The 19,995-nt window shown below is 38.5% G+C and overlaps 1 protein-coding gene across 7 annotated transcripts in view; it reads right to left on the bottom strand.

Annotated features, from left to right (window-relative positions):
- nme7 (NME/NM23 family member 7) overlaps nucleotides 1-19,995 on the bottom strand; it is a 140,129-nt gene that overhangs the window by 28,144 nt on the left and 91,990 nt on the right. For 4 of the 7 annotated variants that reach the window (XM_043700896.2, XM_043700897.2, XM_043700892.2 and 1 more), the window contains exons 8-9: nucleotides 16,602-16,670; nucleotides 6,784-6,885 (exon numbers count right to left, since the gene is read on the bottom strand). In XM_043700896.2, coding sequence (XP_043556831.2) covers nucleotides 6,784-6,885; nucleotides 16,602-16,670 — 171 coding nt within the window. Of the gene's footprint in view, nucleotides 1-4,852; nucleotides 4,907-6,783; nucleotides 6,886-16,601; nucleotides 16,671-19,995 lie in introns of all 7 variants that reach the window. The other 3 variants (XM_043700894.2, XM_043700893.2, XM_043700891.2) reach the window with 1 other exon arrangement.

Raw genomic sequence — 19,995 nt, 5'->3', positions numbered from 1 at the left:
AGTTTTAGATTTCCTTCCCGTTGCCTTTTTGTACTTGCACACTTTCTGACCTGCATTAGTTACTGGCAATGTTTTTGTGGTATAAACTTAATGCAGGATTGAATGAATTAAAAAAAAATATTAAAATACATGGTGAAATAGGTGCACATTCATTAAGCAACATGACAGTTTTTTAAACAATAAGATTTGGGCTTCAGCTGATGGCATCAGCCACATCAATCTCCAAAATTCTGACGGATGGTTCTGTATCAAAACTGCCTGGAAATAACCACAAATTTTGCATAAAGTCAGCACTTGAGCTTTCATGACCAATGGTTGAAAGCTCAGGAATGTATATTCAGATGAGCTTAGTTATGACTGTGAGAATTGTTTCAGTTTTCACTGTCAGAATCTTCTGAGGTGTTGGTTAGCATAAGGCTTAATCATGACTGAGATTGATAGTACAACAATGCCATTGTACCAGCATTTGCTTGTTAATGCAAACTTACTTCTGGTCTAAAATATGAAAAGATACCAGTGTAAACTGGAAACCAGATTAATCAATTGGCTTTCATTTCATTACAGCCAAGAGAAGTCCACCTATCCATAGCAGATGGCCTCATACTGTTAATCTTTTTTGAAGGTGAAACATACACCTTAGAATAAAGGAAGATTAAATGATCAATTAGAATAATAGCTTTCTTTTTTTTAAAAAAAGGACAAGAATTATTTAATGTTACAAGAAAGCATTTGAGTTAATATTTGACTTTTACAACCAACATTCATTGAATGCCTACAGGCATGTATAGACTCCAAGTGCTGGCTTGTGCCTTTTAATGAGACAATTGTCAAAACATTAAAAGTAAGCTGCTTTGGCAGGCAGCGAGGCAGAAGTCTGGGCAAGGTTTAAAAACATAGAAACATAGAAAATAGGTGGATTGGTCATTCGGCCCTTTGAGCCTGCACTACCATTCCATATGATCAGGCCTGATTGTGCAATCTCAGTATCCTAATTCTGCTTTCTCTCTATATTCTTTGACCCCTTTAGCTGCAGGAGCCACATCCAACTCCCTCTTGAGTATATCATGAACTAGCTCCCAACAGCTTCCTATGGGAGGGATTTCCACAGGTTCATAATTCTCTGAATGAAGAGATTCTTCATGATCTTAGTCCTGAATGGCTTACCTGTTATTCTTAGATTGTAACTCCTAGTTCTGGACCTCCCCAGCATCAGGAATATTTTTCCTGCATGTGGCCTGTCCAGTTCCATCTGGGCTTTATACATTTCCCACTCCTCCCCATTCTTCTAATTTCCAGCAAGTACAAGCCAGTTGGTGAAACTTTGCTGCACTCTCTCAACAGCAGGAATGGCTTTCCTCAGACTAGGAGACCAAAACTGCACACAAAACTCAAGGAGTGGCCTCACCAAGGCCCAGCATAAATGCAGCAGCATTACCATGAAATTCAAATTCTCTGGCAATGAAGGCCAGCATGCCATTAGGTTTCCTCATCACCTGCTGCACCTGCATGCCAACTTTCAGTGACTGTTCCACCATGACACCTTGGTCTCGTTGCACCTCACCCTTTTGCTAAATTGCCACTATACAGATAAGAATCTGCCTTCTTGTTTTTGCAACCGCAACGGATAACCTCACATTTAACCACATTGTATTGCATTTGTCAAGTACTGCCCACTCAGCCAGTCTGACCATTTAATCCTGCAGCTTCTTAACATCCTCCTCAAAGCACACACTGCCACTCAGCTTAGTGTCATCTGCAAATTTGGAGATATTGCAGTCAGCTGGGGTCCCAACACTGAGCCCTGCGGCACCACACTCATCACTGCCTGCCACTGTGAAAAGGACCTGTTTATTCCAACTTTCTGCTTTCTGTCTACCAAACAGTTCTCCAGTCATATCAATATATTACTCCAATACCATATTCTTTGCTAATCTCTTGTATGGAACCTTTTGGAAGTCCAGATACACAACACCTACTGATTCACCCTTAACCACTCCACTGGTCCCATCCTCAAAAAATTCCAGAAGATTTGTCAATCATGATTTCCTTTTAGTGAATCCAGGCATGATTCTGTCACTGCTTTCCAAATGCTCAGTTATTACATCCTTAATAACGGACTCCTGCATTTTCCCAGGTGAAAGTGAGGACTGCAGATGCTGGAGATTAGAGTCATGATTAGAGTGGTGTTGGAAAAGCACAGAAGTTCAGGAAACATCCGAGAAGCAGGAAAATCAACATTTCAGGCAGGAACCCTTCATCAAGAATTGCGATTTTCCTGCTCCTTGGATGCTGCCTGACCTGCTGTGTTTTTCCAGCACCACTCTAATCTTGACTCCCGCATTTTCCCCACAACCGATGTCAGGCTAATTGGCCTAAATTCCCCATTTTCCTTCTCTCTCCTTTTTTACCAAGTGGGGTCAGATTAGCTACCCTCCAGTCCATTGGAACCCCTCCAGAGTCTAGAGAATCCTGAAAAATGATCACCAAAATGCATCCACTATTTCTAGTGCCACTTCCTTAAGTACTCTGGAACACGAAGCATCAGGCCCCGGGAACGTTTATTGGATTTTAATCCCACCAATTTCCCCAATAATAAGGAGTTCCTTTATTTCCTCCTTCGTGTTTGATCCTCTGTCCCCTAGCATTTCCACAAAGTTGTTTGTGTCCTCCTTAATGAAGACAGATCCAAAGTTCAACTGACCTGCCACTTCTTTGCTGTCCATTATGAATTTACCTGAATGTAACTGCAAGGCGCCTACATTAGTCTTCACCAGTCTTTTTCTCTTCACATATCTTAAGCCACAGTTCTCAATATTAACACAGTGTGTTTAGTGCACAAAAGCATCAATTTTTTGTCATTCTTATTCATTTCAAGTATTTCCGTGTACACAGGTCAAATGCAATTGAATACTTAAAACACAAAATATTATGTGCCAAACATGCTAGATAATAACATCATACTATGTGTAAATAGTGGGTAATAAATATCAAAAACAAAGTTTTTCAAGGAATAGTGCTGGTTTAATTTAAATAATTGCTTGTTCATTATCTATTGCACACATTTTCAATAAAATATATTGAAACTATATTGTAAGCAAGTACTCATCATATTTGGATATTTGGATTACTGCTCATCCAAATATATTACTATAAAAAGTACTGGTGGTTTAGAAAACAACGAAAAAAGGAATATGAATTGTGACCCATTCACCTGATTTTCCTATTCATATTTGCTTGATGGTCATTATTTCCTTCCGAAATGGAGCAAATAAGTAAAGCTTTATACTAACCCTCATGGCAAAATTGCTATGTGACTCAAATAACAAGTGAAATGAGACAAAGTGTTGGATTTTCCTCAACAATGAAGTTGTCCATTTCTCAACTCAAGAAACTCATTACATCTGTGGTCGGTAGGTTGCAACAGGAGTCACAGCTACATGTGATTTCCTAACCAGAGGAAAATGCATCAAATATTACAACATATAGGCAATTGGGTCACAAGAAAGAATGAATATATAGCAGCCACTATTTTTTTCTGACTGCCTTCCTTGATTTCTATTTCTTCAAGTTTGCTGTTCAACAATTAATCCTTTTAAAATAAATTCCTATTTGAAAGCAGCACAAGTAATATATTGATGGTAGTGATAGTATACCATATACCTAAGATATAGTTTCCAGACTGAGGAGGGTCTTCTTGAAACCAAAAAGTCAAAAATATTAAAGTGCGCTGTGCTTCACTTAGTTTAAAAAAGGTCAAATGACCTTTTATGCAGAGAAGGCAAGCAAAGCCTTTCAGAGAGATAAGAGGTTATATGACTTTAATATCTGGACAAACTAGTTTGAAAGAGCATCTGTCCTGAAGTTTGCCTAAAAGCCGCTGGACTGAACGTGTTAATTTTCAAGTATAACTATGTGTTAGTGTAAGAAAAGACATCAAGAAGCTTGCAGCAGAAAGCCAGACTCTGTCTCTCCTGTTGAGTGTGTTACTGGGAAAGCACAACAGGTCAGGCAGCATCCAAGGAGCAGGCTCTTCAACATTTCGGGCATAAGCCCTTCATCAGGAAACCTGATGAAAATCCTAATGAAGGGCTTATGCTCGAAGTGTCAATTCACCTGCTCCTCAGATGCTGCCTGACCTGCTTTCCCCAACAACACACTCTTGACTCTGATCTCCAGCATCTGCAGTCTTCAATTTCTCTCTGTCTCTCCTAACCAAAATGAGAAGAAAATACTAAAGCAGAACCAGCTACCAGGATATCTCTTTCTTTACTGAAATATTGTTGAAACTCAATTAGGTCAAATATCAGGATTACTTCCTGACTCTCATCTAAAGTCTGATTTGATGACCTCATTAATTCTATGGCTGTCAATAATTTAATCTCAAGAGATTGAAGTGCAAGATGTCTAATTTCTACAGGGCTGAATTGTCTTGTCTGTCATGTAAGCATGAGTGTTTGGGTTTAAGGGATGTAGTTTAATTCCACATTGTGGCTTAGTTGCTAAACAGATTTATCAGATACTGTAAGAGTGTGTTTGTTTCCAATAAACAAGTTATTTTTTAATTTATTACAGAATTCTAGAGAATATTTCTTTTATCCTGGATAATAATATAAAAAAAATTCTCCAAAATTTTGATCAAATAAAATATTTACATTTTTGGTGCAGCTTGTGGAGTAGTACAGCTTGATTTCCCATCCCATTTGAGTTTTAATACCATTCTAAAATGTGCTGTCTAATTGTGCATGCATGACATGGATTGAAAGTGAGACACAAAGATACTGTTTCAGAAATTCTGCCATTTACCCTAGAATTGCATTAGACAGAAGTTAAGCCATAGGAAATAGTATGTTACCTGCATAATTTGGAAATCAGGAAGTGGTTGACAAACTTTGAATGTCCACAAATACTGAAATACAATTTTTGGTAGAAATAACATATCTTTAAGCACTGTATACTTAACAAAGGATTCTGTTATATGCCTATCAATGATTTCAAACAGGGAAAGTTTTTTGCTTCTCATACTGTATTATGGAGCCATTACATCAGGGTTTATAGGGGTATTCACATGCAAGGTTTTATATTTCAGGCAGAATAGGAGAAGGATGAATTAACAATGTAATTAAAACTGTGGCCCCATTGAAGATGGTATAGTATGGCTACAGACTACACATAATCCCGTGAAGGGAAAAGAAGGACATCCTCCAATCTTTTCAGTGGAGGTCATAGGCTTAGGTGCTAGCGATGAACTTCTACAAAGCCCCAATTCCCACTGTTACATCTCACTTTCATCTCTGAGAACATGTGTCACTCCATATTTAGCTGGTGCAACTTATCTTTTTGCTGCACTGTGTCAAGGTGGCACAGCTCCAATCACCACGTTATGGGCAAATTTAATTCCATGCTCCAAAACAATTTTACACTTGAAGGTAAGATTTCAGCAGGTAGGAGATTAAAAAGCAGAGCCGCACCACTGTTCCAACTTTTCTCCAAATAAGTATAGAGCAGGACAGCTCAAGGATAACCTCCTGACCTTTGTCAATTGTATTTAGGCTTTCATCCATCACTGCTGATATTCAACTAATGGCAGGTAGTGGTCTTATAGAAATCTAAAAACAGACTCGGTGCAGAGTAGTTGTCCCTTGCACAAAGGCACTCATGTTCTGATCGAAGACCCAGCAACAGGAAGATAGGAGGAATTAGGGAAATGAGGGGGGCCTGCCGCTAACAACTCCTGGCCTTATATCCTGTCCTCACTTACCTTTGCCCTGGAATTCCTTGATGATTTTGGGCCTCTGGCAGGTAGCAGTTATTGTTCCTACTGATCCTACCTCCAATATATAACTGCCAGCCACTGATAGGCTGGCTGCTTTTGGGGTACAGGATTTCCACTGCTGCATTACTTGATGCAGCTAAAGCCCTGTTACATTTTAGCTTATGTGCTTACCAAAAGAAGGTGGTGCGGAGGTCTCTTTGATGGTCAAGACCCTCCATGCCTGCATTAAATAACATTGTATATGCGGAATCAGTCTTACAAACATGTTTCAACATGTTGAGTTACCACACTGCTCATCTTGCATTTAAAGAAGGCAGACAGTTCATCTTTGCACCTTTTAAATTCACAGTTTACATTTACACATTCTTCCTGATGAATGACTGAGCCACCAGGAGATACATAAGTGTCACAGGTGACCTCACTGCCAATTTAACCTCTCCCTGTTCCCTGGGTAAGTTTTTTTTGTACAGCTTATTCAGAAAGATGAGATTGGTAAATTATAGCAGCCTGATTGTATCAAAACCTTTTAAGCCATAAAATTGCCTTCACTATCTGCTTGCTCCAAGCAGATTATACAAAACACAATCCAATTAAAATGATCTTCAGGCATAATTCAGCAAGTAACTCTATTATCTCCTGACCTTTACTGGTATGGTACTTTTATAAATCCGACCTCTTCAGTTGCAAAAGGAAAATCATGGCAGATGGGTTTGTAGTGGACTGAAGCTTGATTGAAGAATACCAATTTAAATGCAAGGCCTTACCTTTCATTTTAAAGTGAATATGATCATACCATCAATCATGATTATAAAATGAATGCTTTTCAATATGGAAACGAATACTCACTGGATGACTGTTTAGATCAGACATTTGAAATGTAAACCTCAAAAATGCAAAATACAAGATAGTGAGGCTAAAAAACATGACATTGAATGATATGGCAAAAATATATTATAAACTTGCTATGGTATAGTAAAGTTCAGCAATCTATTCAATAACGTTTGACTTACAGGATCTGATGGTCCACAGCATTCTCTAAATGCTTTCTGAATGTCATTTCCTTGGAATTCAAGTGCAAGACAAGGGCCTGAAATTAGTTCATTTACCATACCCTGTAAAAGAAACACAAAAAATACAGGTATTGGGATTAGGTAAACAGAGATTACAGGGTTGATTAACACAGTTAGACAGATGCAGGTGGTTCGAAGTAACACCAGCAGTGCGGGTTTAATTCCTGTTCCAGCTGAGTCAAACTTAGAAATTACTTCTTTATCCTGTCCCTCTGAATGCAAACCAATAGCAAGTCACTATAATTACAAACGGCACAGAAAACAGATCATACGAAACATCGGAAGACAATGAGCCAATAATCTGTCTTTTGGAAAAAAATCTCATGAAAGAAAAAACAAACTTGGGAGTGAATGAATGAAAAGATTGTGACAATCCCGTCCATATTACAGCCAAATTACTTCACAGATAATTGCAAATGTTAGATGGAAAATTGAACAATTGTCAATTTAAACAATTTCCAATTGAAGATCAGTCATTTTTAGGCTTAAAATCAGACTAGTAATAATTATTTCCAAATTGAGAGTACCTGAAACCCCAGGCAAGAACAGGGTGATTTCAGTTCACACAGATGAAGTTAGTGATATTGTAGTATTAACTACTTAGAGAAAATAAGCAACAAAAAAAAACTAAACTGAAGAATCAGTGCAAAAACTGATAAACATTTCTAAAATCTTCTGTTTTGTTCAACCCCCCAACTTCGTTTTTTCTGTACCTATATACTGGTGACCTTGAAAAATAAATTTACATACATTTGGGACAAAATGTTCAATGAAATAATGACATTTACAAAATACTATTAATCAGTTGTGAAAACACATACGAAATTGAGAATCACTGCAAAGCAATAAAATGATAAGTTTTGAGCACTCACATGGGGGAGGAGTCACAATCCACAAAGGAACACCAGCATCTCTCTTGATTCGAGTTATGGTTATGTATAGCTTGGGTTCACTCCATAAACACGGAGGTATGGTGAGGAGACATGGCCTATATGAACAACCACAGCCGTATGGGGAGTGAACACATGCCATGGGATTGATTCTCCAGTACACTCCAGTTATGTAGCCAACTTATGTAACCTGAACCAACATCACAGCCCACCCTCATCCTACGCCAATACCACCACATCCCTAGTACATCCAAGCAGAATATATTAAAATACCTAGCCTATATTTTTAAAGCAGATCCTACAAAACTGTATAATTAATTGGAGAGAGATTGTCGGATGTTTCCCCTGTTTTCCACCTCTAGCAGTCCACAAGTGGATATGTTTTAAAGAGAACAGGCATCAAGTGCTAAGACTCCTAAAAACAAATAAGATTACATTGGATTCCCTACAGTATGGAAACAGGCCCTTTGGCCCAACAAGTCCACACCGACCCTCCGAAGAGTAACCCACCCAGAACCATTTCCCTCTGATTAATGTACCTAACACTATGGGTAATTTAGCATGGCCAATTCACCTGGCCTGCAGGTCTTCGGAGTGGGAGGAAACTGGAGCACCTGGAGGAAACCCACACAGGTAGAATATGCAAACTCCATACAGTCACCAGAGGCTGGATTTGAACCTGGGTCCCTAGCGCCGTGAGGCAGCAGTGCTAACCACTGAGGCACCGTGCCATCCCAGACAGGTTTTCTCTCGTTTATAAAAAGGAAGATGGGAGCTTGGAAGTTTCTGTTGATGGATTCATAGTGGCTTATTACTAGTAGTAATAGGTTCTCATTTTGCTCCAGTCATAGTGTATCAAGCCTCTGTAGTGAAGATCTGGCTTGGTTCTACAAATCCTGTGTTGTAGGAAGCACGATGGCTAAGGAAGCATGATGGCTTAGGGCTAAATTTAAAAGCAAAACTTCAAAGCCAAGAATCTTAGGATTACTACCTGAATCACAAGCAAATTAGTGTAGGTAAGAATAGATTGTTAAATGCTTGGCTCAAAGATCTCTGTGGGAACAATAGGCTTTGGTTTATGGGGGACAGGTATCTGTACTTGGGAGACTGAGAACTCTACCATTTGGATAATATTCATCTAAACTGTGCTGGAACCAATATTCTGGTGAGTCATAAAACCCTGGTATAAGAGAGAGCTTTAAGTTATATAGTGTGGGGTGAGAAATTAAGTTTGGGAAGATGTAATAAATTGAGCAGAGAACCAAACAGAAGGCAGGCTGCAAAAAGATAAAGGATTATCAGACTGTGACAGGAAGGGACAAAGTACACAAATCTAAAAGTGCACTGGGCTAAAGATTACAAAAGTTGTAAAAAGACAAAACTAGACTCTCTATATATGAATGTCTGAAACATTTGTAATAAAGCAGATTAATTTACAGTGCAATTTGAATTAATTTGTGTTCTGCTAGCCATTAGACAAACAGAAGTGCAGAATGACTATAGCCTGAATATCCAAGGATACATTACATTTAGGAAGGGTAGGAAACTACAAAAGTGGAGGGGTAGCTCTGCTAATTAATGAGGACATTGGTACAATAGATCTTAATTCTGTAAATCAGTATATAGAATCAGTTTTGCTGGAGATGAAAAAATGTAAATGTAAGAAGTTTCTTGTGGAAGAGCTATGTAATTATCACATTGTAAGAAGAGTATACTGAAAAAAAGTGGGCTTGTAAGAAGGATATGGCATTAATCATGGTGGATTTTAATCACATATAGATTGAACTAATCAGATTAACAATGATAGCCTGGATGATGACTTCACCTGGTGTTTTTGGGACAGTTTCTTACATCAGCATTTTCTAGTGCCCACTAGATCTTATTAGATCTGGTAATGTTAAGTGAGATGAGATGAGTTAACTACCTTATTGTAAAGATGCCACTAGGAGCAGAAATCATGATATGTTTGAATATATTATTCAGTTTGAGGGAAAGAAGGATGAAGCTGATATTAGCATTTTAAATTTAAATATAATTAGGAGGGTATGAAAACAGAGCTGGCTAAAGGGAACTGCAAAATTAAGTTATAGGATAGGTCAGTTGAAATATAGTGGCGCACATTGAAGGAGATACTTAGAATTATTCAGAAAAGATTCACTTCAGTGAGTAGGAAAGAATCCAAAGGAAAGATGCACCATTCGTGGCTAAGGTAGTAAAAGATAAAATCGAATTGAAAAAAAGTGTATCATGCTGCAAAAGGTGAGGAGCAAACCAGAAAAAGAGAGAAAATATAAACAATGACTCAAAGCTAGCTAAAAGAAGAACAGATTGCAATAGATTTGAAAGGTGTTTAAAAAGATATGTACAAAATGAATTGTGACATTAGCAAGGTGTTTAAAATCGCTAATGATTGCCAATAGGCATCTCACCTCCTGCCAAGCATAACCTTGTCATGTCAGTTTGGAAAAGCAAAATAGATGAAGCAAGATGGCCCAATTGTTGAGATGAGCCTCATTACACATCTCACCTGATGCTACCACATATCCCGCTATAGCCCATGTCACTCAGGCCCCTTTAAAGATTCCATCCATAGAATTTTACAGGATGAAATCAGGCGCTCACTCATTATGTTTATACATCAGGAGGTGTGTTACTCGCCATAGCATTCCTAGCCTCTGACCTGCTCTTGCAGCTACTATGTTCATATGCCAAATCCATTTGAATTTCTGGTCAACGATAACCTCCAGGATGTTGGTAGTAGGGAATTCAGTGATGTAACACTGTTGAATGTTAAGGGGCAGTGGTTAGATTGTCTCTTATTGATGATGGTCATAGCCTGGCATTTGTGTCACGCAAATGTTATTTGCTACTTGTCAGCTCAAGCCTGGATATTGTCCAGATCTTGTTGCATTTAGACATGGACTGCTTCAGTATCTGAGGAGTCGCTAATGGTACGGAACATTGAGTGCAATCATCGCCAAACATCCCCACTTCTGACCTTATGATGGAAGGAAGGTCATTGATGAAGCAACTGAAGATGGTTGGGCTAGGACACAACTGTGAGGAACTTCTGCAGAGATGTGCTGGAGTTGTGTTGACTGACCTCCAACAACCATGACCATTTTCCTCTGTGTCAGGTATGACTCTAACCACCGGAGAATTTGCCACCAGATTCCTAATGATTCTAGTTTTGCCAGTGCTACTTGATGTCATACTTGGTCGAATGTCGCCTTGATATCAAGGCTGTCACTCTCACCTCGCCTCTGGAATTTCTCTCTTTTGTCCATGTGTGAACCAAGGATATAATGAGGTCAGGAGTTGAGCAGCCCTGGCAGAACGCAAACTAGGTGTCACTGAGCAGGTTATTGCTGAGGAGGTGCTGTTTGATAGCATCGTTGATGACATCTTCTGACACTTTACTGAAGATCAAGTGTAAACTGATGAGTTGGTAATTGGCCAGGTTGGATTTGCCCTGCTTTTTATACACAGGACATACTTGGGCAATTTTCCACATTGTAGGGTAGATTCCAATGCTGTAATTATACTGCATCAGCTTGGCTAGGGGAGTGGGAAGTTCTGGAGCACAAGTCTTCAGTACTATTGCCAGGATGTTGTCAGGGCCCGCAGCCTTTGCAGTATCCAGTGTCTCCAACCATTTCTTGGTATCACCTGAGGTGTTTACCTTGAGGGAAAGGGAGAGGAATTTTATTACCTACTGCTCTAAAACAAAATGCAACATTAAATAGACACAAACACAAAGTAATTTTAAATTACAATTACTTGTGTTTGTGTCTACTTAATATTGCATTTTGTTTCAGAGCAGTAGATAATAAAATTCCTCTCCCTTTCCCTCAAGAAAACCTTGCATTTTAACCCAAAAACAAAAATTGCTGGTGAAACGCAACAAGTCTGGCAGCATCTATGTGAGGAATGCAGAGTTAACTTTTGAGTCTGGTGAAGAAGGCTTTCTTCCTACATATGTTGCTGAATTGCACCATCAACTTCTGTTTTCTGTTTTTTGTTTCAGATCTCCAGCATCTGTAATTCTTGCTTACAGTATTGTATTTTGGCTCCCTCATTTGAACTCCTTAAATTACAATTTAATTGAAGTGTCTTAGCTACATGCTAATAAAGTAAAAAGAAAGCATTTGTTGCAATTGACGAAGAGAGGATTGTGACACCAGCATCTGCCTTTGCCACAATGCATCTTCCCTTTAAGAGCAAGTTAGCTCAGTGGTGGCAGCCAACTATGATATCGGTCCTATACTGATGGGTGATGCTAGTGAAGAGAGATCAGTGACAGAAGTTTAAGAAAAATCACATCTCCATAACTTAAGTTCTTGAGAAATGAGATACCCCTCTTGTAAGATAGTTTTCAGCACATCAAGTTTTTTGACAGTAATTATGACTTTCATGCCATCAAAAATTGACTTCAACCTGATTGCACTAGCCCTAATTTTTTTCTGATGATTTTCAAAAGGTGACTAATATCCTGTTACAGCAACTTCATATTCTTATATGAATTTCAATATTTAAAATGTAGGCAAGGTAATTAATTTGCTGTTTGCGCTTTAACAGAATGGTTTAGATCAAGGCATCTTGATATGTGTTTATCCATAAACACCTTTACTCTGGAAGTTACATTCACACCAATAATAAAAATGTGTACATTAGATCTGTTGGTTCGCTGTCTAATGAAGCAAAGACAAAAAGAAGTACAGAATAGTTCTAATGTGAATTTTAATATTATGATGTATATTTAATATAATAAGTCCAGACATCACAGCACCAGTGACGCGACCACCAGCATGGATTGATTCCAGAGGGGTAGAATTGAATAAACCACTTTCTGAGTTTGAATTTACAGTATTCAAATTTTAGCATTCCATTTCCACTTTTGAAATTGCTCCACAGATCCTGCCACCTACTGCTGATCTGGGAGGTACATTTGCGTAGTACATGGTAATATACATAAAAACATAAGAACTAGAAGCAGGAGTAGGCCGTCTGGCCCTTCAAGCCTGCTCCACCATGCAGTAAGATCATGGCTGATCTTTTTGTGGACTTAATCCACTTACCCATGCTCTAACCGCATCCCTTAATTCCTTTATTGTTCAAAAAAAAAATCTATCTTAGCTTTAAAACGTTTACTGAAGTAGGGTCAACTACTTCACTGGGCAAGGAATTCCATAGCTTTACAACCCTCTGGGTGAAGAAGTTCCTTCTCAATTCAGTCCTAAATCTACTCCCTCTAATCTTGAATCTATGTCCTCTTGTCCTAGTTTCACCTGCCAGAGGAAACATCCTCTCTACTTCTATCTTATTTATTCCATTCATATTTTATGTTTCTATAAGATTCCTCCCCCCACCACCATTCTTCTGAATTCCAATGAATATAATCCCAGTCTACTCAATCTCTCATCATAAGCCAAACCCCTCAACTCTGGAATCAACTTAGTGAACCTCCTCTACACACCCTCCTCTACACACATCCTTTCTCAAGTAAGGAGACTAAAACTGCACATAGTACGCCAGGTGTGGCCTCACCAGCACCCTGTACATCTGCAACATAACCTCCCTGCTTATAAAGTCAATCCCTTTAGCAATGAAGAACAAAAGTCCATTTGTTTTCCTAATTACTTGTTGTATCTGCAGATCAACCTTCTGTGATTCTTGCACAAAGACACCCAGGTCCCTCTCCAAAGCAGCATGCTGCACCTTTTTACCATTCAAGTAATAATCCTTTTTACTGTTACTTTTATCGAAATGGATGACTTCACATTTATTAACATTGTATTCCATCTGCTAGACCTATGCCCACTCACTCAATGTACCTATGTTCCTCTGCAAAGTTTCACAGTCCTCTGCATAATTTGCGCTGTCACTCATCCTAATGTCATCTGCAAACTTTGACACACTACATGTGGTCCCCAACTCCAAATCATCTCTATATAATAGGTCTGTACGGAGTTAATGTGCAACTTACAAAGGCGCAGGCATACATATCAGTAAACCTGACAAAGGGACTAGTACAGTCATCCTTAACGAGTGTGACTGTATCAACAAAACGCATGCCATTCTTAACGATGAGTCTAAATTTATATTCATTGGACAACCTTTTTCAAACGCAAACTTTAAAAAAAGCATTTGTTAGACTTGTATAACAGCAGCTTATATATAGCACTGGTTCATCCTCATGGTTTTACAGCATCTGCATATGTATGTGTTGCCTGAGACACACAAAAGTAATGTCCCTTTATGTCCTTTCTTATTTATAACTGATCTTGCACAACATGAGCTGGCCAAATGCTGGGTGAATTGCTATAAACAATTTTAAGCAGGGATTCCAGTTACAATTAAGGATTCCTTTAAATTTATAAAGCACATGTAGGACATGCGTATCAATAGCAATCTATGTGCTCATGTGACATTGCTGGCCTATTCAGCAAAGTACCATTTAAAGAAGCCATCGACATCTGCATTGAAGCTCAAACTCATGGTGATCTTGATCTGCAACTGTTGTGTGCATTGTATGAATCAGTATTTCTTAAACTTATGAGTGCAGTTTTAACAACATCATGTATGTCCAAATCGACGGTATTGCCATGGTTTCTCCACTAGACCGCACTCTCTCAAGCATCTTTGTTAGATTCTATGAGGTGAGAAATATGCCTTTGCTGAAATAACAAACAATCTCTAACCCTTGCAGATTTCTAATAGGTAAGTAAAATATTTATTATAATTTACAATGCCTGAATTCAGTTCAACATTTAAGAATTTCACAACATGTCCATACAGAACTCCAAATTCATGTTTGAAATGGAAGTCAAATAAGATCCATTTCCTTGATGCCCTCGTTAGGAAACTGGCCAGGGTTCTCTACTCTTGTCTACTACGAACCTATATTCACTGGCTAATTTACACAATAAGATTCCAACAGTTCCTGCAAGTTTAGCTTCATCAGCAACCTTGTAAATAGGACAGAAGCCACTTGATAACTGTGCAAGCTTGATATTAAAGTAGAGTGTATCAAAGATATTCTGCAGGATAATGGCTACCCTGAACAGTGAGAAACAAACTCATGATTGGTCCGAAGGCCAACATAGAAAGGCAAAGTCTTTCAAAAGTTTGAGCAACATGTGAAGCTAGCTGTTTCATTCTGCTACTGTGCAGTAGAAACATGAATTCTATGCTAACAGAACAATGCCATCAAACCAAAAAGATATTTTGTCTATCACACAAATTAATAATTATGAATTTTAGTGCTAGTTCAATGTTGAGTATGTCCCAAAGATTGGCTGATCATATGAAACAACATATCCTTTCAGCTGTTCACAATAAACAAAGTTCTGACCATCCCCAGCCGGCACTTGCAGAACACACACCACATCCAATGTGTCCATTTGCACAATCAGAACTAATTTGCTGTGTAATCTTGAGTGTGGGAAGAATTACGTTGACCATCAGTTTAGAGTTATCAGTCAGTCTCAGTTTGGTATACTTGCATGTACTGTAAGCTATATGTATTAATACACAGAGCTCTCTGTGCTTTGCAGACAGAAAGGACATGTATACACACTGCACCTGTTTCAGCTTAACAAAATAAGTGACAGCTGGTTCAGTTCTCAGAGTAATGCTGTGACCTGTTAACCTGTCTGGTTTAAAATATAAACAAAGCATGACAGTTAACTGTCCATCAGCATGAACAGGTGCATTCTCACTAGAATGCTTTTACCAGTCAGAGTCCAATTTCCAAATAAATTCAGCAATATCCTTTCACACCGTCGTTTTCCTCTTAACTTAGTATTCTTGTGAATTGTCCTGATGTGTTCAAGATGAAAAGCTTCCATAAGGCACCGAATGAAAAGTGCTGCCATGAATATTTATACTCTTCCATGAGTTTAAAAGAATCACAGCAACAACAACACTCTCAAGTTACAAAAGAATGGATGACTGAATCAGATTATATTCCCAAACAAATGTGCCATACATTCACCTGCCCTAGCTTAAACAGATAACAGACAATATGCCACATAATGAAAAAGGACAACTTTTTCTTCACATTGAAGAAAGCTAAGTAAAATGAGTTTTTTTTTCGCAGTAAGCAATGATTCTAAAGAAAGATGTGGCTTTACCTCTTTTCATGTATTTTAATCCATAATTATAATAAATTATAACTGATGACAAAAAATCTATCATGTATCAAGTAGATTAAATCAATTTAATATTAACTTGAATATAAGAAAATATAAGAAAATGTTCTATTTATGAATGTTCTTGATTGTTTGCCAGCAGATAGCGGTAAAGAAATAGATAAGAATAAAATAAGGCAATAAACATCCAAACATTCATGATTACAAGATAACTGGAATCCAATCATTTCCCAATAAATTGGGACTGGCTGAGTAAAATGATTGCCAAAGACTACTCAAAAGTTACCTAAGAAATAGTTATTTTATATGCTGCCAAGTCAAAACCTTGCAACTGAAGATGGTACCTGCGTAAAGTTTGTCCAAGTAGGAGAATGGAATTTTCCTAAGTTAATTTGTAATAATATCAATTCACTCCATACAATTCCAAATTATTAGAACACAAAAACATGGTGCAAGTGTCTGAAATTTCTTTCTCCACCATTTCAGCAGAGGCTTAAAATGATATATCACTGAGAAACAAGTGACATAATAGCAGTCTTTTAGAAAAGAAATGAAAAAAAAAAGCTGGAGAAATGTACAGACAAACATCATTTTGTGGTTCAGTCAAAAATAAAAGCTCATGCATTTTGCATTGTTTTTGCTGAAACACTCCTCCTTCTTTGCCTGTTTAAGTACTTTTAATATTCTTTCACCACCTTTACCAACTTCTACTTACATTATATTCAGAAACAACTCCTTTATACACTTCAAGGAACTCTTCTGCATTGGCTTGGTCTAGATTGAACTGTGGAAAAAAGAGAAAAAATGTTTATCACCCAAGTTCGTTTTGTATCTATTTGAAAAACATTATTTCCAACAGTGCAGAACTCCAGCAGACTTTTATTGAACAAAATTGATCAGAGACCATAGATTATAATTTTAAATTACATAAAGCCAGACTAAGTTAGATAGTAGAATAGTGGACTCAGGAACAGATGACAGATCTACTCAGTGAATACGGGTTCCATGAATTTATGCAAGTGAGAACTGCATTTGCTTCTGGCTGGAGCGGAAATCACCTCAGATGAAATGATTAAATTATATTAATTAAGGCCTGAGTAGTCTCCTGGACTTTTGATCATCTAAAGAGGTCAAACAGAAGTTTTTCCAGAGTTTGTACTCTACCTGGTCTGTGTTTTTAAATCCAATTTTCCATCTCTTCCAGCATATTTCCTGGCTGTTGGATATGCTGAGGAGTGCATATATTGTGGCACATATTGTTGGAAGAGGCTGGATATTCCTTTTCCTATCCTCCTTTGTTGAATGTGTCTAAGTTGATACTAATTGTATAAATTATGTGTTCATTTTAGAGAGAGAAAAAAGCCTACACTGCTAACTGACCTAGCAGTGATTCTGCACAGACACTGCCTTTGCTGTTTGAATTGATGTATCGCTGGACATCGGAGTGTGTCTCAGAAAAATTCAAAAACAGCAAAATTCACAACTGATCTTGGAGGAACTTGTTTGGGAGAGGTCATAGCACAGAAACATATAAGTGAATAGTTTTAAGTATAGCCTTGCTAAAAATCAGCAATAGTGAGAAGAGTGGGTTCTTTCTTGATTATATGTTTTTATTGGGATCTGTCTCGATTACATTTTTAAAAAACAAGCCATAAGTATTAAGTCAGACTGGAGCAGTGTTTTATGGAGCAATAAGACAGTACTATTTTTGGGGTCTGTAGATTGTAAGGAGTGTGATATCCTCTTCTTGTCAAATGTGGGAGTTTTGAGAGTGTTTATGAGTTACTGAGGAATATATCTGAAATAAATGTTGTTAGTTGCAAATCTTGTCAGATCGAATGGATCAGTTGGAGCGATAGTTAGAGGCAATGAGGAATTTACAAGAGCTTGGGGATGCAATGGATTGCAGTAATAGAAAGGGAGAAAAGCTGCAAATACAGTCAGGTAGAGGAGGTAGGCAGGTAGTACAGGAGTCTTCTGTGACTATCCTCATTTCAAACAAGTATGCTGTTTTGGAAAATGTGGGGATGATGGATTTTCAGGGGAATGTAGAACAAACAGCCAAATTCCTGGTATCAAGACAGGCTCTAATGTAATGAGGGGTGTGTTATGTTCCAAGTGATTGATTGTATTAACGGACTCTCGAGTCAGAGACACAGATGGACGTTTCTGCTCATGCCTCCCTGGTGCCAGGATCCAGGATGCCTCAAAGAGGGTGCAGAATCTCAAAGGGGAGAGGGACCAGCATGAGGTCATTGTATACATTGTTACCAATGACATAGGAAGGGAGAAGGATGAGATTCTGAAGGGAAAATATAGAAAGTTAGGCAGGAACTTAACAAGGAGGTCCTCAAGAATAGTAATATCTGGAGCACTCCCAGTGCTACAAGCTAGGAAGGGTAGGAACAGGAGGATAGAGCAGATGAATGCGTGGCTGAGGAACTGGCATATGGGAGAAGGATTCACGTTTTCGGATCACTGAAATCTCATGTGGGGTCAAACTGACGTGTACAAGGATGGATTGTACCTGAATTGTAAGGGGACTAATATACTGGCAGGGAGATTTGCTCTAACTGCTCTGGAGGTTTTAAACTCATAACGGGGCGGTGTGTGTGTGTGTGTGGGGCAGGGAGACACTACAGAAAGAGATCATACTGGTACAGTTGAGAAAAGAAGCAAGTCAAACAGTCAGGGCAGGCAGGAACAAAGCAGAGAACAAGGTAGGACTGATAATTAAACTGCATGTATTTCAATGCAAAAGGTCAAACGGGGAAGGCAGATGAATTCAGGGCATGGTGAGGAACACAGAACTTGGATACCATAGCAATTACAGAAACATGCCTCAGGGATGGACAAGATTGGCAGCTTAATGTTTCTGGATACAATCGCGACAGAAAGGATAGAAAGGAGGCAAGAGAGGAGAGAGCTTGGCATTTTTGATAAGGGATAGCATTATAGCTGTACTGAGGGAGGATATTCCTGGAAATACATCCAGGAAAATTATTTGGGTGGAACTGAGAAATAAGAAAGGGATGATCACCTTACTGGAATTGTATTATAGATCCCCTAATAGTCAGAGGAAAATTTAGATACAAATTTGTAAGGAGATCTTAGTTATCTGTAAGAACAATAGGATAGTTATGGTAGGGGATTTTAACTTTCCAAACTGGGACTGCCAAAGTGTTAAGGGTTTGGGTGGAGAGGAATTTAAGAATGTACAAGAAAATTTTCTGAGTCAGTATGTGAATATACTTACTAGAGAAGGTGCAAAACTTGACCTACTCTTGGGAAATAAGGCAGGGGAGGTGACTGAGGTGTCAGTGGGGGAGCACTTTGGGGCCAGCAACCATAATTCTATTAGTTTTAAAATAGTGATGGAAACGGATAGACCAGATCTAAACATTGCAGTTCTAAATTGGAGAAAGGCCAATTTTGACAGTATTAGGCAAGAACTCAAAAGCTGACTGGGAGCAGGTGTTCGCCAGTAAAGGGACGACTGGAAAATGGGAAGCCTTCAGAAATGAGAAAACGAGAATCCAGAGACAGTATATTCCTGTTAGGGTGAAAGGAAAAGCTGGTAGGTGTAGGGAATGATCGATGACTAGAAAAATTGAGGGTTGGGTTCAGAAAAAGAAGGAAGCATATGTCAGGTATACACAGGAGAGATCGAGAGAATCATTAGAAGAGTATAAAGGCAGTAGGAGTATACTTAAGAGGGAAATCAGGAGGGCAAAAAAGAGACATGAGATAGCTTTGGCAAATAAGGTTAAATAGAATCCAAGGGGTTTTTACAAATACATTAAGGACAAAAGGGTAACTAGGGGGAGAGAATAGGGCCCCTCAAAGATCAGCAAGGCAGTTCGTGTGGAGCCGCAGGACATGGGGGAGATACTAACCGAGTATTTTGCATCAATGATTACTGTGGAGAAGGATATGGAAAATATAAAAATGGGGAAATAGATGGTGAGATCTTGAAAAATGTCCATATTACAGAGGAGGTGGTGCTGAATGTCTTAAAATGCATAAAGGTGGATAAATCCTCAGGATCTGATCAGGTGTACCTGAGAACTCTGTGGGAAGCTAGGGAAGTGATTGATGTACCCTTGCTG

The sequence above is a fragment of the Chiloscyllium plagiosum genome, unplaced genomic scaffold (genome assembly GCF_037043375.1).
Source record: "Chiloscyllium plagiosum isolate Xiang-an unplaced genomic scaffold, Cpla_swu_hap1 HiC_scaffold_12, whole genome shotgun sequence".
In the NCBI taxonomy this organism is placed as follows: domain Eukaryota; kingdom Metazoa; phylum Chordata; class Chondrichthyes; order Orectolobiformes; family Hemiscylliidae; genus Chiloscyllium; species Chiloscyllium plagiosum.
The sequence above is the reverse complement of the archived record's forward strand: the minus strand, read 5'-3'. Positions and strand labels throughout refer to the sequence as shown.